The 23,656-nt window shown below is 42.8% G+C and overlaps 1 protein-coding gene across 2 annotated transcripts in view; it reads right to left on the bottom strand.

Annotated features, from left to right (window-relative positions):
• The window catches only part of Col4a6 (collagen type IV alpha 6 chain), a 285,125-nt gene that overhangs the window by 11,797 nt on the left and 249,672 nt on the right, over window positions 1-23,656 (bottom strand). Inside the window, exons 21-37 of one of the 2 annotated variants that reach the window (XM_040284113.2) lie at window positions 22,488-22,648; window positions 21,859-22,038; window positions 21,130-21,313; window positions 14,558-14,629; window positions 14,175-14,282; window positions 12,928-13,149; window positions 12,389-12,550; window positions 10,642-10,812; window positions 9,537-9,680; window positions 8,072-8,197; window positions 7,464-7,645; window positions 5,339-5,402; window positions 4,642-4,716; window positions 3,948-4,055; window positions 3,747-3,854; window positions 2,496-2,567; window positions 2,095-2,220 (exon numbers count right to left, since the gene is read on the bottom strand). In XM_040284113.2, the coding sequence (XP_040140047.2) occupies window positions 2,095-2,220; window positions 2,496-2,567; window positions 3,747-3,854; window positions 3,948-4,055; window positions 4,642-4,716; window positions 5,339-5,402; window positions 7,464-7,645; window positions 8,072-8,197; window positions 9,537-9,680; window positions 10,642-10,812; window positions 12,389-12,550; window positions 12,928-13,149; window positions 14,175-14,282; window positions 14,558-14,629; window positions 21,130-21,313; window positions 21,859-22,038; window positions 22,488-22,648 (2,265 nt within the window). The remainder of the gene's footprint in view (window positions 1-2,094; window positions 2,221-2,495; window positions 2,568-3,746; window positions 3,855-3,947; window positions 4,056-4,641; window positions 4,717-5,338; window positions 5,403-7,463; window positions 7,646-8,071; window positions 8,198-9,536; window positions 9,681-10,641; window positions 10,813-12,388; window positions 12,551-12,927; window positions 13,150-14,174; window positions 14,283-14,557; window positions 14,630-21,129; window positions 21,314-21,858; window positions 22,039-22,487; window positions 22,649-23,656) is intronic. The other variant, XM_078034409.1, reaches the window with a different exon arrangement.

Below are 23,656 nucleotides of genomic sequence, written 5' to 3'. Positions count from 1 at the left end.
TCCTAAAAAACTAATTATGTTATGGCAGTCTCTAAATATTTAATGAAAATATGAAAACAACAGTGCAATTGAAAATTTTTTAGCTAAAGGTAAGGACAAGAAATGTTCTATGGAGTTTTCTCAGAGGTAAAACCTTATTTTGCACTGACTTCCATTATCAAATCACAGGTTCCTATGGTGGGGGTATGATACATGCTGCATTGTTTTTAAATAAATTATTTTAATTAGATATTGAGAGGATACAATATTGATCAATATTGATGAATTATTGATTAATAATATGTAAATAATAATCCAGGTACAATGAAAACACCTGTGTTCCAACTACCCTATTTGGGGAAAAATAAGATAACATTACCTTTGGACTTTCTTGTGCACCTGCCACAGATTCTACCCCTTCTCTCCCTCTCTGAGGCAACCACTCCTGAATTTTGTGTTCTTCATTCCCTCACTTTTTATCATAGTTTGACCATGAATATTTGCATCCTTCAACAATATATTGGTTATTTTGCTTCTTTTTGAACATTTATCAATGGAACCATACCAAATATATCCCTTTGTGAGATGCTTTCCCCACCCCAACATTATGTTCCTGAAATGTATCCATCTTGACATGTGTTGTTTACTGTGTAATTGTGGTCTTATTACCTCAGCTAAAGGAAATGAATTAATGACCATTCCCAGTCAACATTTGCAAACAGAAAAGAAAATGCCCTGTGCTTTTATCTGATCCCCTGTTCTCTATGTCTTGTGAAAGAAGCCACTGTGTCTCTGTAGGCTCAGGCCCTGCTTTGAGCCCTTCCTCTCGAGAAGCTGCTGGCTTTCAGAAAAGAACAGGATGGTCCAGACCAAAGGATAGAGTAAACACAGAAACAGCAGATGCACCAATTCAAAACGCAGCAGAAAATGAATTAATTTGTGAATACAATTTCTGGGAAACATATGAACATTATGCGAACATAAACATAAACTAAGTGCAATGAGACTCCAGGCCCCAGAGCTATGAGGAACAGAACATTTTGCAAATATCATTTCCCTAGGTAACATGCAATAATATAATGACCAGCACTGATTCCTCACAAAACCTGTGAGGCAGATTCTGTTATTACATCCATTTTCGGTGGGGGCGGGGGTACCTGGGATTACACTTATGGGCACTTGACCACTGAGTCACATGCCCAGCCCTATTTTGTATTTTATTTAGAGACAAGGTCTCACTGAGTTGCTTAGCGCCTCGCAGTTGCTGAGGCTGGCTTTGAACTCACCATCCTTCTGCCTCAGCCTCCTGAGCCACTAGAATTGTAGGCTGCACCACCATGCACAGACTTTTATTACATACATTTTACGGAAACAAACAAGTAAGGGCTCATTTGGAATTGAGGGACAAGGAACTTCATTCTTCAAGGTCATATAGCTAGTGAGAGACCTGAAATCAGAATCCCACTGGTCTGACATCAGAGCCCATACTCTTAGCCATGATGCTAAACTGAATTCATTTTCTGTTTTACAGTGAGTGGGATCAATGAGAACTCATTTCTTTCTTTGGGGAAAGGGAGGCTCTGAAATAGAATTCAGACAATCTGTTGAGTGAGGGAGTGAGATCAAGTGGTATCTGATTTCCAGTAAACCCAACAAATACTAATTTAGTGCATGTTGTGGGCTTGTCCTTGGAAGATACTTATTCTTAGCCTTGGGCTTTTTCTGGTACCATGATGTCTTCCCTAAATCCTGGAAGTCCTATGCATACTGGACACTGAGGAAATTCTGGCCAGTCTCTCACTAAGTGGACAAGCACTATCTTATAGGACCACTGAGCCAGGCTCTGACCAAGAGAGGCTTTAATGTGAATAAGGAAGAGTGAAAGGGAACCTGGAGACTAGAGGGGACTTGGTAACTGCTCCCTGACACCCATTCACTGGAAAGCCACAGGCACAGCCTGTCCTTTCTTTCTCAGCAGCCCCCATGGGGTTTTGAGACTCCCACAGATATTGAAGACATGAACAAATCAACCCTGCAGTCCATATGGCTCTGATGAACCCCAAACCTGGACCCCCATCCCGACAAGTCCTCCCTCAGCTTCATGAGCTCATTTACCTCTGCCACCTTTTTGTCCTCTTGGGCCTGGTTTCCCTGGAGCTCCAATGACAATTCCTGGTGTTCCTTTTTCCCCTTTGGGACCAGGAAGGCCAGCAGGCCCAGGCACACCAGTAATACTGGCTCCTAGGAAGAGAGACAGAGGGAGGAGACAGACTCAGCAGGGATAAGGCTCTCCTGTCTAGCCCACTTGTCTATGCTCTGGAGAAACGATCTCATTCAGGCAGAAAGATAAGCCCTATCCTTTCCCCCCCTTACATTAAGGAACCATAAACTGATGTCTGGTGAAGAGATCTGTAAGCCCAAGTATATGAAATAGACCACAGTCAAGGGCTAGTCCCTACCAGGTTTTAGAAAGAGCCGGTGGTATCTTCCTCCTTGCCATTGAGGGTCTTCCTTACCTGGAGTTCCATGGGTCCCCTTGGTGCCTGGAAGCCCATTTAGGCCATGTAAACCAAGAGGTCCAGGCAATCCTGATGAGAAAGAACATCAGAAATGGCAACAATTTTCCACCTACCCACAAAGCCACTTTAAGGTCTTCACATTAAAGTTCTGGTTTTCCTTAAGGGCATTAATGCCTTAAAGGAGTATAGCTCACACCTAAATTTCACCATGTACCCTAGATTCTCATGACTCCTATCAGAGACAAATATGGCTTTAAGAGTAGGATGATAACTAATTAGGCATCTTCAAGAACATAAGTGGTAATAAAAAACCTTTGGTTTTCAGCTCCCAGAGATTCACTGCCCAATCTCTAAGTCAAGGAATGGCAACATTTCCTGGGCAACCAACTTCTGTTATGGTTTGGATATGGTTTCATGTATTGGAAGATTGGTTCTCAGTGTGGCAATGTAAGGAGTGTTGAGACATTTAAGAAGTGAGCCTTAGTGGTAGTTAATTTGCCCTCAACAGAGATTAAGGTATTCCTCATGGGACCCTGTGTTAGTTCTTGTGAGAGTGAATTGTTACTAAAGAGCTCTGACTTCCTGTCTTGCCATATTATCTCTCCCTCTTGCATATCCTCCACTATCATATCATCCCAAATGAGGTAACAAAGCCAGGGTTAGGAGGGTATTCTCACCAGATCCAGTGCCATGCTGTTTGGACTTTCAACCTCAAAATTGTAAGCTAAATAGATTTCTTTTCTTCGTAAGTACCCAAACTCAGGGATTGCATTACAGTTAGGGGCAACTAATACCTTACTTGCTAATTCTTCTCTGTGAAGCCCATGTTCTTTTCCCCTTCATGCTTGCCCACTTGTTTGGGGGTGGCTAGCAGGGATTGAACTCAGGGGCACTCAACCACTGGGCCACATCCCCAGCCCTATTTTGTACTTTATTTAGAGACAGGGTCCCACTGAGTTGCTTAGTGCCTCCCTGTTGCTGAGGCTGGCTTTATATTCATGATCCTCCTGCCTCAGCCTCCCTAGCTGCTGGGATTAAAGGCATGCACCACCATTCTCAGCTTGCCGACTTTCTTTCCTTTTCATTCTTCTTTTCCATTATTCCTTATGGGCCCGGTCAGTGATTCCCTTGGGGATGGCTTACCCCTAGCTGCTAGCTCCTAGCTACTATCTTCTTAGATAAAATAGTAGTTGTCCTTTATGGAGGTAAGGATACTTTTCTCCACTTCCTTCTCTCAAATACACATACCTTTAGGTCCTATTAATCCAGAGGGTCCTGGAAGCCCAGTTGTCCCTGGATGACCAGAGGAACCTGGAAGTCCTGGGTCTCCTCTCATACCTGCAATCCCTGGAAGTCCTAAATGTGAAACAAAGGCAGAAGTTCAGGATGGGGCATGGCTTGAAGTTATTCTTAACTTTTTCAGAATAAGGTTGTCATGTGGCATGGTACCTGGGGAGCCAGGAAGACCAACATCTCCAGGAATACCAACTTTTCCATGATCACCCTTGTTTCCAGGAAAACCTATATCACCAACCAGTCCACTTTTTCCTTTCACACCTATGAAATCAACACAATTGCTGAGTGGTAAGATCACATTTGTAGCAGTGTGTTCTTCTGTAGGAAAGGATGAACAGGAAAGTAAAACCATTCTGAACTTCTGAAGGGATCTGATCCTATGAAGAATCTCTTGGGACTGGGTGTGTAGCTCAGTGGTAGAACACTTGCCTAGCATGCGTGAGGCCCTGAGTTCCAAACCAAACACCACAAACAAACAAACTAAAACAATGAAAGAAACAAACAAAATCTCTAAAAAGTGCAGTGGTGGCTATCTTCACATTTGGAAAGTACCAACTGATTGAGAGTTATGTAGACTTGTTCGGGGCACCTTCCAGAAAAGGAAGCAATAGATTGAAATGTCAGAGAAACACAGTTTAAATAACAATCTATACATTAAGGGAGGGATGCTATTATCCCAAAGGTCTTTGCTAGCTTTTGCAACTTAAAGAGTAGGCTATTTTGCTTGAGGAATGTATTCTGCACTGGATGGAAGTTGGAGAACTTGGGGTTCGTGTCCAAAATTCCTTCTAATTCTCAGTTTCAATGAGTCTGTGAGGCACATGAGACAAAAATATAGCAATCTTACCTTTAAAACCTGATTCACCAGGCTGGCCCGTGGGTCCTGGGATACCAGAAATTTCAAATGTCTGGCCCTGATCTCCTGGTGATATCAAGACATTGTTCAAACGATCAGGAGAAACTATAAGTCATTCTGCACTAAAGAGATCTTCTTAACATATTCTTTTTCATATTCAAGATAACCAAAGGAGCTCTTTGACAAAATTATCTATTGGGTAAAAGGTGACTAATCAATTACAACTCAGGATCTGGGGTGCTACCAGGCTACTGGCATGAAATGCTGTTACATGCAGCAAATCTCCATTGGGAAATATATCGCTAGGCTCAGTATAAGCAGAGATGATGATAGATGGGGCCCTAAATCATCGCCAGAATGGAACTGTATTACCAGCAAGGATGGGAAATTTTCCTGCTCAACAGACTCAGTTCATCAGGGGAAGAGACAGGAGCTGAGGTTCTCCCCTGCTGCTGAGTCTGGAAGGCAGATGAGCCAAACTCTAAAGCCAAAGGACACCCTTCTCTTGGCACCATGAAAGTCCTGGAGATCTTGGTAGGTATCATGTTTTTTGTTGCATATAGAACTATAGATGGGGTTTGGCCAATTCATTTCCCCATAAACACTGAGTCTACTCCCAAGGCAGCTCTGGGCCTACTAGAAATTCACCCTCTTATAGAGAAACATTAAAAGAGAAAATGTTCCTTACCTTTTGAGCCTGGGAGACCAAATGCTCCTGGGAGTCCAGGAGCCCCAATGAGACCTTGTGAACCCTTCAAAGCAATACAGGAACCATCATTTCTGCCCAGAGCTCAGGGCTCCCCATCATTTTATTCCCCCTCTGTTCCCTAAGCCATTGCTTGAGAGATGTCTATTATACACAGTCAGGATAGACTGATGTATATTCTGTAAATAGGAAGGTGAAAAGCCAGGGGTCAAGGCACATACTTCGGGTTATTAGGGGCAGGATACTATGTGAAGATTAATCCTTGTCATTCATAATTCCTCACTGCTTATCAAAATTGAAATGTTGGCAAATCAATGTGTGGCTGCTCTAGCAAGTCTCTTAGAATATACAGAACATGCTAGGCCTGGTGGTGCATGCCTATGATTCCTGTGACTCACAAGGCTGAGGCAGGAGGATCACAATTTCCAGGCCAGCCTCAGCAACTTAGATAGTCCTTAAGCATTATAGAAGACCCTATCCCAAAAGAAAAACATAAAAGGACTGGGGATATAGCTCAGTGGTAAAGTGCGCTTGGATTCAATCCCCAGTACAAAAAAGAAAAGAAAGAAAATACAGAACACAACAATCCAGGTACCAGCACTCTGGTCAAAATTCTAGAACTATGACGCATAAAGACAAGTGTTGCTTAACCACATAGGGCTAGTCCTTTGCCACAGGCTCCACAAGAAATGAGGTGTTTCTGACACTAGGTAGCAGGCTGTTTGTGTGCAGGTGCTAGAGTGTGAATTTGATAAATATTACAATCATTTTCACAGGAAAAGCTGCCTTCACTGGCTAATGTCTAACAGACTGAGTCTGGGAAGTGGGCACATCAGCTGCTATCAGCAGAATTCTTCTACTGGTACCAAATATGGCTTTGATTCATTTGGATATGTACCCAGTAAAGACATATCACAGTGTTTTGGGCAGAAAGTTCAGTACTGCATTGTGTCACTGTGCCCACCAAACCATCATCCAAGACACCCCTTCATTCTGCCTGTTTCCTTACCTGGTCTCATCTGGCACACTGCCATAGTTACTCCTAATTATGAGCCTCTGCTCACATTGGGGCCCCTTCCAAAATGGCTTCCCACTTTATTTTCATCCCTCCTCATTATGTGAGTAGTCAGGACTATTCATTTTAGAACTATTTTTTTTGTATGTGTATACATTCAGGTATGTCTGAATTTTCTCTACCAGATGGATGGACACTTTTAAAGGACAGAGACTTCACCTGAAGGGAGCACAGGTATTGTGTCCAGTTCATTTTGACCCTGGATATTGCTATTTGTGCAGAGCCTGCCATGTGTCTGACATAATGTTAAGTACTTTACATGTAGCATCTCACTTAATCCTCATTATTTTCTGAAAGAGATTTGAATATTATTCTCTTTTTCTACAGAGGAGGAAAAGGAGTTTCAGGGAAATTAAGCAATGTGCACAAGATTACAGAGCTAATAAGTGATGGAGGCAAGATCCAAACTCTAGTTTGTCTCACAGAAATAAGCTTACTCTACTCTGACTTTTAAGAGTCCAGAGAAACCAGGCTTAAATTTTTTGCTAGTTGTTGCCCCTTATGGAGCTTCAAAGACCTTTCTATCAAAACATCAAGAAGTCTGTACTGAATTCTTACAATGTGCCTGACTCAACATGGGATGCTGGCAGTGGGGTGCAGAAAAGAAAAGCATGTAAGGTTGTTCTTGTTCACAAGCCCTGGAAATCTCATTGAGGAAGTCAGATCCCCCACAGAACCAACTAGATCAATGTAAGCAGTGAGAAGTGAAGAGTGCCAGCACAGCAGGAGCTCAGAGACTCATACAGAGATAGTGCTGGGCTGGGGCCTAAGGGGCAGGCAGGTATTGGCAAATGCAGAAGAGGGAGGAGGCTCTGCCATGTGGAGGAGATAATGTGAGCAATGACACAGTGGTGGGGATGTTCAGAAAGGGTGAGAAAAATCTGTCAGACACAAGGAGAGGGTTTTATTTGAGGATGTCTTAGGGGAAGGGGTTGGAAAGTGGGCTGAGATCAGTAAGGTGGGCACTGAGGGCATGTCCCCCTATACACAGGCCCTTCTTTGGTGGAAAGACAAAGATCTGGGCACACTTACACTTTCTCCTGGCATTCCTGGGAAACCTGTGATCCCTGGGGACCCCTTCAGGCCAGGTAAGCCCCGTAGGCCCATGGATCCAGGTGGGCCTGGCATCCCAGTAAGTCCTTTGATAGTGCTGGGGAAACCAGGAGCTCCAGGCAGGCCTGGTGACCCTGGTCGGCCAGCCTCACCTTTGTCACCTGGGAAAGAAATAAAAGGACTTGGCAAAATACTCTGGATAAGAGAAAACCAGCTCATCCAGACGCCCTGAGACACAGGCAGGAGGAGGGGTATTGGTTTGGGGAAGGGAGGTGTGACTTTTAGTCTTATGGGGCATGATGAGACTCCAGTCAAGGGCAAGTAGTTCAGTGCCCATGCCCCACTATCTGCCAGGCTCTTCCAGGGATGTTACAGACTGTGATTCAAAGCCTTAGTTCCACAGTGGTAATTGTAAATTACAGTCTTAAAAAATCCAGGCAACCATCAGGCACAGAAAAGTCAGCCTTCTTGGACCCCTGGCTGCCACCCACACCACTGCACTGTGGGGCCTTTTCTCAAGAAGGAAGCCAAGTCTGGTTGTAAACTCTTTCTTGGACATTTCTTGCAACCATTCCCTGTCTCAGCACCTCTGGGCCCAGGAAATCCATTTGATCCAGCTGAGCCCTGAGAGCCTTTGTCTCCTTTGAACCATAGGTTCAGCATTGGAGGTCTTGGACTGGGTACTCCAACTGGACCCGGATCACCTCTGTCTCCTGCAAAGATGAACATTAGGTAGTGTGTGAGAGAGATTAGATATAGACTCAGACTAAGGTAGAGCTTTCATATCATTTCTTTCCATGCTACCCCCAGACTTATTTATGGGCCATTTTCATCCTCTTCTCCACTCCCATTTCCCCAAATTTGCATTTTTGTGTATGTAAATCTCCTTCTACAAACCCAAAATTAATCAGTAACTTTAGACCCATAAGAAAACTCTTCTCCAAGGATCATCTGGGAGATGTATGGATGTAGCCTTTGCTATGGTTTGGATAAATATCCCCCAAGGGCCCCATGTATGCAGCCTGTGGTGCATTGGGAGGTGGTATAGCCTTTGAGGTGGTGTAGCCTTTGAGAGTAGGGCCTAGTGGGTGGAAATTAAGTCTTTATGGGCATGCCCTCCAAAGGCGCTATGGAACTCTGGAACTCTGGTCTCTCTCTCTCTCCTTCCCTCTCTCTCTCTCTCTCTCTCTCTCTCTCTCTTTCTGTGCTGGGGATTGAACCCAGGGCCTTGTGCATGTGAGGGCAGCACTCTACCAACTGAGCTATATCCCCAGCCCTCTTTCTCTCTCTTTTTTCCTTCGTGGCCACCATTATGTACTGCCTTAACACAGGCCTAAAGTCAAGACAACCATATGACCATGAACTGAATCTTCTAAAACTAAGTCAAAATAAACTTTTCCTTGTTATAAATTATCTAAGGTATGAGTTACAATAATGGAGAACTAACATAGACAATGGGGACTCTTGGGGATGGACTGATTTTGCACCACAAGATCATCATGAGCCTTTGGGGACTAGAGGCAGAATGATAAACCTCATTTCTTAAAAACTTGGTGCACTAGGAGATGGTGGAAACTTGGAGAGGTGGGGACTAGTGTGAGGAAGTTATGGAGAATGTCCTCAGGGGATTGTGGGACTCTGGTCTTTTCCTTTTTCTCTTTCTCATTTGCTTCCCAGACACCATGGAGTAAGCAGCTTTCTCCATCACATGCTCCCTGCCATGATATTCTGCCTCGCCACATGACCAAAGGCAATAGGGCCAACTGCATGAACAGAAACCTCTGAATCCACAAACTAAAATAAAACTTTCTTCAATTAAGTTGTTTTCTCTCCAGTATTGGTATGGTAATGGAAATCTCAGTAACACAGCCTGTATTCTGCAGTGTTAACTCAGAAGTGATTATTAGTTTTTTGGTTTAAAGGACTTTATTCAGAAGCCCCAAATCTTATTATTTAACACAGGGTTGTTATAAGCTACAGAAGTGACAAAGTCAACAAGCAAAAGGAACATTGAGAAGGGTGGCAGTTCCAGCATTCACTTCTTCTACTCACCTTTTTCACCAGGAATCCCAGCCTGTCCAGATGTTCCCACTTTTCCGGCTGACCCAGGAATCCCCTTTAATCCACTTGCACCAGGAATACCAGGGAGACCCGGAATGCCCGGAAAACCTACCAGTCCAGTGGACCCCTTCTCACCTGTTGGGAAACAATAAATTCTATTATTATCCCTGTTCTACAAATGAGGAAACCAATGGGGCTTAGAGAGGTAGAATTACTTGTCCAGAGTCACACAGCTAAGAAGTTTCACAGAAGGGAATAAAACCTAGGTTTTTCTAACTCTAAGTCTCAGTCATTACTAAGCTCTTAGTCATTACACATCACTTCACTCCCCTGAACAGGGATGTAGCACTAAGCAACACAAAGGAATGAAGCAGGAGGTTCTTATAATTCATCAAGTTAGAATTTATGTGTGGCACAGAAAAAAAGTCCTAGGGCCAGGAGGCAGGGAGAGAAGCTCTAGCCTACCTCTGATGCTAACAAATTGTGTGCCTTTGAATCACTTTCCCCTTCTTAAAACAGTGATGCCCAACCAGTAACAGTGATGCCCAACCAGTGATGTCTGTCAAGGCAATCAAAGGAAGTAAGAGCTATCAGGTTCCATGATGGTGCAAATGAGCAATTTCAGTGTGGCTGGTACTGCCATGGGCTTTTCATTCTTTCTTTCTTTCTTTCTTTCTTTCTTTCTTTCTTTCTTTCTTTCTTTCTTTCTTTCTTTCTTTTCTTTCTTTCTTAGTTGTACGTGGACATAATACCTGTATTTAATTAATTAATTAATTTTTATGTGGTGCTGAGGATGGAATCCAGTGCCTCACACATGCCAGGCAAGTACTCTACCACTGAGCTACAGCCCCAGCTCTGCCTTGGGCTTTTTGGACCATGATATTCAGCCCAGTGTTACATAGCAAGTAGTCTATGACTTACCTTAGGCAGTCTTACTTTAGTACTAGGCTTGTCCAACTATCTTCACCAGAAGCCCTACCCACCTCCCTTTCTATTGTTCCCCATTCCTGGGCAGAGAGAAGGGGCAAAGCTGGGCAGCTGGTACTCACTAGTATTCACTGGTCACTTCACTGGCCTTCTTGATCACTTCACTTACCCTTTGGGCCTGGGAGGCCTGGCAATCCAGTGACTCCTGGCAAACCTGGGCTCCCCAAGAAGCCAGTTAGCCCCGGAGATCCAGGAAGGCCTTTTATCCCAGGTAAACCTCTTTTTCTAGTTGATCCAGAGTAACCTTTCTCGCCTTTTTGACCTTTCTTTCCAGGATGTCCTGAATCAGCACAAGAGAGAACACAGGACAGCTGTTAAGCAAGGCTCTGGACAGATCTGGGCCACTGCCCATTCCCATAGCTTCTGGTTGGTTGGCTTGTTGGGTTTTGTAAATGGCCCTTTAACAATGACATATGCAAGCTGCTAACAGGCAGTTAGAGTTCTTAGTTGGCTGGAGCATTACTATCTACCACCCAGAGTGCCATGCCAAATGGCTATTACTTCCAACATGGCACAATAGCTGGCAGGGGGAACAACCTCCTTGCGATTTAAACTTTTCCCTTTATGAATGTGGCTCACGCTTTAGCTTCTGAATGGAGCTCTGGGAAGTCAGGGTGGCAACTGGGCTCCAGTTTCCCCGGTACTTCCAGCCTGAATTGCTCCACAATTGCTGTTTCCTAAGCCAATAGGTGAGGGAGAGGTTAAAGCTGAGCTGTTGTTTCAGCCTCCCAGGGAGCCCTGGATGCAGGGCTGCCCTTTTAATCCCTCAAGCAAGCAGTTAAGTCAGCCAGTTCCTTGGCATTAGGGTTGAAAGACCCCCTAGTGCCAAGTACTGTAGAAATCTACAAGGCCCATTTGATCTCCTAGGTATTCTGAGCTGTCTTTCACCACGCTTTAAGTTGGTCAATGGGATTAACCTCCTGAGCTGCTGCCAAAGTGGAATGTTCAGGTACAAAGCAAGGAAATTAAAAAACCAAAGGATTAAATCAATGACGACAGAGGTATTTGGGCCCCCAAGGACCTAAATGAATGGCTGACTTAGCTTTCTATGGAATGAAAAACATCAAGTAGCTAGGAGCCCCTGGATTCCATTGGGAGGCTGTGAAGGAGACTCCTCAACAAGGGAAGGAAATTCAATGGGAGCCAACCCCACAGCATGAGATCAGGGATCCTTGGCCCTGTAAGCAAGGCCATGTTATAGTGTATAATCAGATAAATCCCTGGTGGGGATCTTAGTCTGTAAGCTTGTGTGCTGTGTTTTTTCACCTAGGCAGCCTATGTGAAGACCCAGAAACACAGAAGGACAAAGGGGATAAAAAGGATATTAACGGCTCTGCAAATAACTCAACTTCAGTCACTGGGGCTGGAGCAAAGGGGAGATGATAGGGTCACTGAGGCAGTGTAAGGACATAGTGCACAAAAAAGACAAGTTGCAAACATTAGGTTGAAAGCAGGGGGTGCAGGGCCCCACCCTGAGTGAAAGCCACTTTTTGGCAATCATACTTTGCTCAAGCTCCTCCTCAACCCAAACTGAGCTCCCCACAGCCCCAGAAAAGGCAGTAGGATGCACTAGACCCACTTGTACAGCATGGGTGGCTTCTCTAACTGGGGAAGGCAGGAGGCCAGGTAAGCATGAAATGGGAGCATCAGGCTATGGGGGAGGGGGCAGGAAGTGATTTGTTGTCATATTTTGGAAGTTAAATTTCAGCAATCTGTTTTTCTTGGCACTGCCAGGAAGCCTTGAGATGTGAAACTTAAGAGCTGAGGAAATTCAAGTCTCTTTCTAGGTTCTGACCAGATCACACTGCCCAGAGCCTAAGTCTGTCAGGCTAGGGTTCTTCCTCTGATGAACCTACCTGAAGTTCCTGGAAGACCTGGTGCTCCTGGGACTCCAGATTTGCCCTTGATGCCATATGAACCAACAGACCCTGGGGGGCCTGGCTTTCCCACTTGTCCTGGTGTTCCAGGGCTGCCCCGCTCACCTTTGGGGCCTAGCAGGCCAGACTTTCCATGCAAACCTAATAAAAAGGAGGGGTATAGATAATCATAGCCATATTAGAGACTGAATCACCAAAACAACTTCCAGCAGAAGAGCTTGGCTGCAGGTACCACTGTCTTCTCAGCTCTAGCCTTGTTGCCTTCCCCAGCAGAAAGCTAGAGTCTTTGCAAGAAATCTGATTAGTCATTATGGTCACATCTGGAATTACCAAGGTAAGAAAATGGACCTAGTCTATTTAGGGAAAATTTCCTAGATAAGAGAGACAGAACAAAATGATATTTCATGTTAAACACCTAATTACCCATCATCCCAGATTCATGTATATATTCATGCAAGTACACAAGCTACTGTAAAGCTTTCTGTAGATTGTTAAATAAGAGGGGCAAAAAGAGTCACCCTTGGGTCCTGGAAGGCCAGAGTCTCCAAGAAATCCTCTGTCCCCTGGCAATCCTTGTAGGCCTTGCTCCCCTGGAACACCATTTTCAGCACCAAAGACGTCACCAGGGGCTCCCTTGGAACCTGGTAAACCTGGACTTCCAGCCTTCCCAGGCAAGCCATCTTTTCCAGGAATCCCAGGAAATCCAGGCAAGCCCTTCTCTCCACGAGATCCAGGAAATCCTAAGTGTTGAGAAGCAAAAATTAAAGGTCATGGATGTTTAGAAGTGATTTTTTTGGGTAGATATTTCTGACACAGTTTTTTTTTCCCTCAAAGGTCACATATTAATAAAGGTCAGGGGTCTCTCTATTCTGGGAGACTTGTGCAGAGGCAGAGACTGTGTACTAAGTGACCTTAAGGAAGTTCTAGTTTTATAAAGTTGGCCATGGACAGAGCTCAGTAACCTGCTTCCTGGGGCTTGACAGGTACTGAAAAGCACAGGTAACACTCAAGGCCTTCTAGTAGAAGCTCAATCTCTTTGGGAGTTGTTTAACTCTTGCTGTTATATCCCCCTCTTCTTGGGTGAAGAGAGGATAGTGGAGAGAACCAAAGTTTCCAATAAGCTCTGGGACAGGTGGCCCAACATGAGCCCCAAGCTCCATAGTAGCAGCGGTTCAGAATCACCTGGGGTAACACAGAGATTGTTGGTTCCACCCTTGGAGTTTCTGATCAGTAAGTCTTTCAGACAGTATGAGAATCTGCATCACTAACAAGTTCCCAGTTGATGTAGAAGCTGGCCCAGGGAACACAGTTTGAGAACCATTGGTGCAATATAACCCCATGAAGCTCAGGTCAGAACAATAGGGTGTGAGAAAAGGGACAGAAAGAGACAACTTCCCTCTGACTGATCTAGATCTCTTTCTCTGACCTTTTAAGGAGTTGACCCAGGAAAATGCTATAGTAGACAACCTGGCAGAGTCCTAGCTCTGTCACCAGTGTTTTTGTAATTTTGGCAAGTCCTTTCCATCTGGGCCTCAGTTTTCTCATCTGAAAGTCAAGAGATTGTTCACTGATCTCAAGTGGCCCTTATTGCTCTGATATGCTGACACTCTATGGCTCTATGGTTTATCTTGTCTGGGCATGAAATCAAACCATTCCAACCACACCAGAGAGCAAACCTAGCTTCCCATTGTTGGTCAAGGGTAGCCACAATCTAAATACACACACTGACACAAAGGATAAGCAAATGAGAAGCTCTTTTCCTTACCTGGCAATTCAGGGAGGTGAACTAATCCTGGATTTCCAGGCTCTCCTTTTTTTCCACGAGATCCAGGCTGACCTGCAGTCCCAGGGAGGCCACGGGCCCCTTTAGGGCCTAAAAATCCAAATGTAAGTAGTGAGGGGAAAGGGAATTAAACATTCCTGGATATAATTGGTGATGTTCAGTCAAGACTCCCAGTTTCCTGGAGGGCCTCTATTATTCTCGCTTCCTCACATTACCCTCTCCAGCAGACATTCTGTTCCCTCAATCCCTAAGGCAGCCCTTAGGGAGAACTGTTGACCCTCAAATGTTACTGGGCTATACTCTGCTTCTTTTGGCTCATGGCCTGTAAAGTGTCCTCAATGGCCTTCTCTGGTCTTATTCCATACCTGGGAATCCGGGAGCTCCTGGGAATCCTGATGGACCATATGATCCAGGAATAATACAAGGCAAGGTAATTCCTGTAAATGGTAACATGTATAAATTACATGAACCCACTTAATCAGGGAAGATGTCCCCCTAGCAGGCTCTTTTACTTCCACTCCATTTAATGGGACAACCAAGTTCTCCCCACTGAGAAGACAGAAGCTCTCACAAAAAATCTTGCCATAGGAAGCTCTTGGGAATTACTATGAGTGAAATTTCTTACAGATGAGAATGCCCTTAGTGTCCAAGTGCCAGGATATCACTTATCAAACTGTTGCTGTCCAATGGGCCACCAGTCACCTATGCAGTGGGTGTTACATAACAAGGTTTGCTAGAGGTGGGCTGTGCTAGAAGAGCAGCAGATGGTAATTGCCTATTCACCCTGCCTTAGATAGAGCCTCTCTAGGATGGGTTTTTGGGGTTAGTACTGAGGGTCCACTATGCCTACATTACTAGATTGGAAGGTTTGAAGTCAAGATTCCTCAAGTTCATAACTATTCTTTTCTGGAAATAAAACTTTGCCCAAGGCATTCGGTTCTTTTGATAACCCTTCATTTGTTATCTAGTGAAGCCCATTAATTTTTCTTGGTCAGGTGCACCCATAAGTCTGTACCAGGCAAATACCAAAGACCACTCTCTTGGCCATGACAGACAAAAATGAGGACCTCTACCGCAGCACCTTAAGTGGAACTATCAACACTGATACTCAGGGAGGAGGTCCAGTCAATTTCAATATTCAAGATGTTAAAATTGGTATGCATAACCTTCCCCTAGCAAATTATTTCTTGCTCATTCATAATGCAAACAAAAAAGTCCATAGGATCACAGAGGGGAGGTTTAATAAAATACTGGTGAACAAATTGTTTGTGGGCTCCCTCAAGTGCCATTTGCAAACAATTGTTATGCTAATTAAAATTAGCCTAGCATATTCATTAAAAGAATCCCCCAAGGTCTGCTTTAAACCACAGGACCAATAGTTCTAATGAACTGCTATGGCATTGCCAGTATTTAAAATAAATCACAAATTGTATTTCTGAAAAATATATAGAGAGCCTATGACTCAAACTGCTTACTGAACTGGCTGACATTCCTCTTCTGAGTCCACTTCTATTTTCCAACACGAAGCCTTGGCATTTTTAAAATTTTTAGTTATAGATGGACACAATATCTTTATTTTATTTGTTTATTTTTTATGTGGTGTTGAGGATGGAACCCAGTGCCTCACATGTGCTAGGCAAACACTCTACCACTGAGATACAGCCCCAGCCCCAAACCTTGGCATTTTTATCCCACTTATTTTATTTCTAAATCAAGACTGGGAATTGAACGATATAATATATTGGTTATGTTGAGTCTGAAGCCAGACAGACTTGATCTGGAATCCTAGTTCTGCTAATAATTATCAATGAAAGCAAGATGCTAAACTTCTTTAGCCTCATGTGTAAAATGGGAACTACATATCTCATATGGTGTTTTGTGAGGACCATATTAAACTGCTAATAGCACTTAGAATAGTGCCTGGCACCCTGGCATATGCTCAATGAATAATAGATCTCCTCGTGCTTGCCTTGCATCTAGCATGCCATGAGGCCTTGGGTGACTCCCAATACTGAAAAAATTCTTTTTTTCTCATACTTAAGGAGAAGGAGAGTTCCTGCAAGGCTGTCCCCTGGTTTCTTCCTCACTCAGGCTAGTGACACTACTTTGTAGCCTGGGAAGCAATTTTCTGCTTCTAGATCTCAGGCTTTTACAGTCATGTTTCCACAGGTGGAAAGATGGCTTTAGGGCTGGATCCATAGGTGGTCACAACCACCTCCATCCTGTCAGATACTGAGATGACAGAGCTATTTCTGAGAATCATATCCCAACTCTGGAAATACACTCTATAGGCAAGCACTGCATGGTAAGATGCTTCACTGAAAGGAAGCTTCTATGCCTGTGCTTTGCTCAGGCCTGGGTCCTCTGAACTAAGTAGAAGAACTACCTCCACAGCTGGTGTCATGAGAGGGATCTTGTAGAAGACTCTTCTGGCCACAACTATCTCCATAGCCCATTGACTCCAATGTGTTGAACTCTTAACCATTGTAGCTCTATTGCTTTATGTATTACTTAAGAAACAAACTGGATAAGGTATAAGTGTCTCTGGGATGGGGTCAAACACAAAGCCATCCATCCCCAATTTATGAGCTCAGTGTCATAGATTCTTTTCACCTGTGACAGCCAGATCAAAACAAAGACTTTAAAAGATGGGGATGAAGACAGGCATCTGTTCCTGTACAGGAAAAATAAAGATAAAAGGAAGGTATATAGAAACTACAGGAAATTGAGGACACACTTCCCTTCATAAGTTTGTCCCAGGCCGGTCCTATACACTGCACTACTTGTATGCTGCAAGCATGGGTTCTAAATGGTGAGACAGTAAGGACTTCACATCATATTGGTAGCTGGCTTTTACTTTACATCTTGTCTTCTGCATTCGTAAATTCAAAACATTCTCAACAAAGCAGAAATCAGCCTTACCTTTGTTCTGTTTTGTAAGTGCAACAAATGACCCAATTATTCCAAATTTTCACACAAATGCCCTAATTCATCTTTAGAATACAAAGGACCTCTGGTTATAAAGATTTCTAACATCTTGATTTGCTCTGTGTCCAATGAATAAAGATCAGAATGCATGGATGATTGAAGGCACCTTTCGAAGGCAAGGCATGGCTCCAGTTAAAGTTCGGAAACTACAGTTGCTTAAGTCAGAGATTAGCCAAGCCATCAATATGCATGGTGAAAAGTATCAGCTCCTCTCAGGAGCTTCATGCCCATTTATTTCTGTATTCCCCCCAGGAGGTATGTGTTAGGGAGCCCTTGAAGCAGTGCCAGTGTCAGTGTCAGCCTTTGCATCTCAGCCTTAGAATCAGCCCTCCCCAAACAGGGGCATCAGTGTGATACTCAGGGCATAGAGTGTCAGAAACAAAAGTGAACAAAAAAGGAAGGAGCCTCTTGCCAACATTGGTGTCTGACTAAGCTAGCTCTCACCTCCCTCTGTGTCTAAGTCTCCTTTACCAACCTTTTCCCTGCAGCAGCAATCACCTAGACCAATCAAGTAAAGCAGAAATTAAAGCAAGACAGAAATTCGTTGAGGCCTAAGGGAAGTCTTGTCTACAGTCCAGATATGCCCACCAACCAAATCTGTTGTTTGGAATGAGTAGAGAGTGCTGGCATCCACACAGGATCATGCACACAGTAGCTGCTTCAGTAATAATCAGGGTGATGGATTACTATGAGCATCTGGAGCCAGAGTCTCTTTGGAAACAGCCAGTTGTCAGCTTGCCCAGGGTTTGTAATAATTCACACTACTAGGTTGAAAGGCTTCGGATGACTACATTCCCTTTCTTGGCAATGCAGCTGTCTTAGCCTAGGCTATCACTGGCAGGGGTGGGTAAATTTAAGAATGGCATTTTAATATTTTTGTAGCAACAGAAAAGGCTATAAGCAAATGTCTGAAGCTCACAAGTTATTTGTTTTTAAACTATGAGAAAACTAGGTTTGAGGAATTATATTTGCTTATTACAGAGAAAATGAGAAAGCCAATTCTCTAAATGAAATAATTGTTTTGAAAGTCTTGGTACTATGACAAGGACATTTTCTGTAAAAGGCATCTTCCAGGCTAAAGCTGACTATAGCACTATATTCATGAGAACTTTCTGTGTCCAGGAACTAGTAAATCCTGGAATAGTAGTGATCCCATGGGTGCCAGGCATGGTGGCACATGACTATAATCCCAGTAGCTTGGGAGGCTAAGACAAGGGGATCACTATTTCAAAGCCAGCCTCAGCAATGGCAAGGCCCTAAGCAACTGAGTGAGACTATGTCTCTAAATAAAACACAAAATAGCGCTGGGGATGTGATTCAGTGGTTGAGTGCCCCTGAGTTCAATCCCTAGTACCCACCCCCCAAAAAAGAAATGATCCCATAGGCTCTCCTGTTGACTCAGCCTGTTTTTCAAACAGTTGTAATATTTCTATTATCCATAAGATTTGAGAGTGAATAAGGGTTTTTTTGAGGTAGTAGGGATTGAACTCAGGACCTTGAATATACTAAGCAAGGGCTCTACCACTGAGCTACATCCCTAATCACAAGAGTGAATAAGTTTATAGGTACCATATTATTATAACTCAATTTATAATCTAGTTGCCTGCAAAATGGGTTGACCTAGATTTAAGACCCACTGTTGGCAGAATAAAATTACCATTAAGATTGTTTCTGGAAAAAAAATGAAAAACAAACAAACAAACCAACATTGTTTTGGGAAACAGAGCTGGAAGCAAAGCCATAGCTGATACCAGGTCTTCCAAAGGCAAAATAGTATCGTTTGATAACATTCCTCATAGCCTTCATAGGAATTTGTGAAATGACTACTGACTTGGATTTAAGAATCATGAATCATAAATCATCAAGTTTTTATCATAATGCTCATTACATCAATTCACAAAGATAGATTTTAGAATAAATAAAAATTTACAAGACCTTTTAAAAAAATTCTTCAAGGTGCCAAGGTGGAAAGAAAAGAAATTGGTCTAAGAAATAGCCACTTGGTGGATGGGAAGGCCATTTATTCTGCAACTAAATGTTAGTCTCCTATGGAGCGTTGTACTCACTATCCTAGGCAGGTAGAGACAAGCTAAGAAATATTATTTACCCTCCTTAGTTTCCAGAGACTTACAGTGTGGTTGGGCAAAGTAAAAGCACTATTTAAAAGAGATAAATAATTTAGCAATATATGATTAGCTATACATTTTAGTAGCAATGGCATACAGTAGAAGTCAAGGGAAAGCTTAATGGAAGAAGTATGGCTTATGTTGAACCTTGAAAGATGAATATGATGTGATTACATAGAGAAAAGAGGAAATGCACTACAGAAAAAGGAAACATAAGCAAAATATTTGAGTTATAAATGAACATATTTGTGTTCAGTATAGTGAAGATTGTTTATTACTAAGAGTATGAGATAAACTTGAAAAGGTTCGTTGTGTCCATGTTTTGGGAATTTGGGGAATTCCAGGCTGAGGAGTTTGGAAATTATTCTTCATTCAGTAGGGACTATTCATAGCTTTGGACTAGGACATAACTTGATGACATTGGCATTTTACAAGTATTAAATTGGCAATAGTGTTCATAGTATAATTGAATGCGATGTCTGGAGGTAGGAAATGAGAAACTACTTAGGAAGTTGTCATTCACTCACTTATCCATTCATCCATCCAACATCCAAGCAACCAACCATTTATTCATTCCAAAAAGTATAGAGGTATGTGATGAGCTAAGCATGAGATAATAAAAACTTAGTAGCAAGAATATAAGAGGGGCTGGGGATGTGGCTCAAGCGGTAGCACGCTCGCCTGGCATGCGTGTGGCCCGGGTTTGATCCTCAGCACCACATACCAACAAAGATGTTGTGTCCACCAAAAACTAAAAAATAAATATTAAAATTCTCTCTCTCTCTCTCTCTCTCTCTCTCTCTCTCTCTCTCTCTCTCTCTCCCACACACACAACCTCTCTCTCTTTAAAAAAAAGAATATAAGAGGCATTTCAAAGGAAGAAAAAGAGATAACCTCAATTTTTCAAACTTCTGATGACTATAAGAACTTAAGAACACTATGTTGAACGAAATAAGCCAAACTCAGAAAGTCAAGGATCATATGAAAATTGAAGGCATACCAGTAGAGGAAAGGGACAGGGGGGTAGAAGAAGTGAAGGAAGGGGGAAAATGCTGGAGAGTGACATTGGCCAAATTATATTGTTATATTATGCTCATGTATAAATTTATAACAATAAATCCCACCATTATGTACAACTATAATGTACCAATAAAAATGTGAAAAAAAGAGGTAAAAATAAAATTGTGATGCCACTAAGGGAAACAGAAAAGTTGTGGAATAAAGTTCAGATGAAGAGCTGTTCTGAGTGTATTGAAAGAAGATGATATTCGCATAGGACATTCATAATATATAAGCAGGACTGTCATTATTATATAGCCTAAAATCCAAGTAGGAAAATAAATTATAAATGGGAATTAATATAATAAGTAAGGGTCAGATTAAATGCAACTAGTGCCTCTGCACAATCCAAGATTCCATCAACTGAAGAAAGGATCTTCCCTGCTGATGAAATTACCATACAACTTAGAGGACACCTTGTCTAATTCCCCACTCATTATTTTGATGACATTTGCAGTAAATGGTCATCCAGCTTCTCCTTGAACTTTCCCTGGGATTATGAGCTCATAACATCCGTAAGCAGCTCTGGGACATTTTCAGACTGCTCTGTTCCTCACTAAATAGAGCTGAAATCCATATTATTCTGCCTTCTAAGCTTATCACAATACAATTATGATTCTTTTCTCACTTAAAAACGCTTAAGAGGATTAAAAGTAGTGATTATTGTCAACCTATTCTCTTCTTATGACACATTTCATAGAGTCATAGTTACTCTAAAGGGGTTGAATATTCAAGTCCAAAAGTCATCTGGTTCCATGACTCACCTGGAGGTCCTCGGAGGCCTTTTTGCCCTGGCAATCCATCTATTCCTTTATCTCCAGGAAGCCCATGGGGTCCAGGAAGTCCTGGTAGCCCAAGTCCTGGAGGGCCAGTTGGACCATGATGGCCTTTTTCACCAGGAAGTCCTGGGAACCCCTTTTCACCTGGGAAGCCCTGTCCACCATCACCCTAGATAACACAAAAAAGAATGAAAGTCTATCTCAGAGACTTTCTTGGAGAGTCCTCTGATCATAGGAATAAGTTAACCAATATGACCAATGATTGTTTCACTAAAATTCTCCATGATTGTAGTTTATTAATCAACCTTCTCTGAGTTTAGTTAGTGGGAATGGTCTTTCAATTCTGTGTGATCTGATACTTCAAAAGGTTCTCTGCTGTGGGGAGAGGGCAGGCAATGAGCAGTATAAGAACCCTTGAGGTCATAGAAAGCAGTTGAATTACGTGAAGGAGAAAGCTACTGAGAAGCTGAAACATTTTCAAGTACATTTGGTCAATTGTTACTAGCATTTATCAAAGGAGACAATGATCATTCTGAGAAAAAGATTCCAATTTTACAGGAAGAAAAGCACAGAGCCTAAAATGTCATTGTAGAGCCAGGATGAGATGCTCCAAACTCTATTCTGTCCTGTTTTCCTGGTCCAGGGGCCATCAGATCTCCCCTAAGTCAGGTGTGAGAATTTACAGAGTTAATTATCCAGGAACAATCAACTTACCCGAAGGCCTGGCAGACCTGGTAAACCTGGTACTCCATTCTTGCCTGGGGCTCCTGTTAGACCAGGGAACCCTTGGGGGCCAGGATCACCTTTCTCCCCTGGCATGCCAGATCCTGTACTGAGAGTTGGTTCACCCTTCTTTCCTTTGGGGCCTACAAGACCTGGAGGCCCAAACAATCCCTGACAAAACAGACAAAAGGGAATATTGGGGAGATATAGACTTTGTAGAATTCTGGCACATATGATCTAAGGGGTCCTTGGGTACATATTGGTACTGCTCTGGACACTTGATTACATTGTCATCTTGAATAATAACTGCCCCATTTTCTGTGTCCTTTCTAAATTTTGAAATATCTGAGAGTTGAAATCTCATCTTAATTCCTGTTTTATCTTCAGGGCCCAGCATGGTGCTAGGCAAATGTAAATAATTTTGTGGGAGGAAGGGAAAGAAGGAGGGAGGGAAGGTTATAGTGCAGAGGGACTTTAGAATTCTTTGTGTTATGGATCAAAACCCCAAAGCTTTGTTTTATATCCTTCTTTTATGTGCTTTAGGAAAGTGATTGGTGAGGAGTGAGGGACACTTGAAAGCTCCCTTTTCTACCTCAGGGCCAAACTTTGGCAAGACTTACTGGAGCCCCTGCTGGGCCTTGTGTGCCCACTGAGCCTGGATCTCCTCTGGTTCCTTTAAGGCCTGGAAGGCCCATGAGACCTTGTGGCCCAGGCAGACCTGGTTCTCCGGGTGGGCCAGTATTGGGGACACCACCATCACAAGCACAAAATCCTGAGTCCCCTGGGAGAAAAACAGATGACATAAAATAAAGTGGGTCCTCTATCTAAGAAGAAGGAAGACTTGATATTGGTTATTTGTGACTTGAATAACTTGCCTTGGAGAGAATCAAGAGACCTGCAGAAAAGAGACTTAAATGAACTAGGCTTACTCTCCCTCAGAGTACATCTGTGCTAGTAATTCAAATTCCATTAGTCTGGGATGATGTCAGCCATCCATTGAGCCCAATGTGCAATCACTGTTGAGAACCACTGACTTAAACTTAACCAACTGAGAGTCAGAAAATAATAAGCCCTGAAACTGAGAAAACAATGTGTTCTTCAGATTAGTATAGGTTGAGTTTAAATGCTCTGAGATAGAAGTTTTTTTTTTTTTTTTAATCTTGGCATTTTGGATTAGGGATATCAACCCATAAGGTCTATGCAAATATTCCCAAATCCAAAGAATATGAAATCAGAAACATTCCTGGTCCCAAGCATTTTAAATAAGGGACACTCAATCTGTATTTCTCAAGTGTGTTCATGGACCTCCCACATGAGTCACCTGTTTATAAGGCAGCTTTCTGGGCTCTGTCCAAGTATGAATCAGTCAATCTTAGAAGGCTAGACTCAAGAATATAGTTTTAAAAACTTTCCCTAAGTGGTTCTGATGTAGAATGATGCTTGAAAGTCACTCTCACTATTCTAGACTTAGAGAAAACCTTTTGGGCCCATGGAAATTTAAAAGGGGTAGCATTAGTTCTCACTCCTTTTTTAGGAGTGAGAACGATATTGAGAAATACACCAGCCATGTAGAGAGTCAGGGAAGAGCCAGAATTAACATCCTAAATTCAGTGATTTGCAATTTAATATCCTTTGCCCTCACATAGTCTTCCTTGAGTCTGAATAATAGAGATCAATATTGCTGAAATTTCTGAACTAGGTCAAGACCTGAGAATCTGAAACAGGTCACTGCTCCTATACTTAGGCAGTGGTATTTTATGAGAGGGCACTGAAAAAGACAGAAGAGCTG

This window comes from Ictidomys tridecemlineatus, chromosome X (genome assembly GCF_052094955.1).
Source record: "Ictidomys tridecemlineatus isolate mIctTri1 chromosome X, mIctTri1.hap1, whole genome shotgun sequence".
Lineage (NCBI taxonomy): Eukaryota > Metazoa > Chordata > Mammalia > Rodentia > Sciuridae > Ictidomys > Ictidomys tridecemlineatus.
The sequence above is the reverse complement of the archived record's forward strand: the minus strand, read 5'-3'. Positions and strand labels throughout refer to the sequence as shown.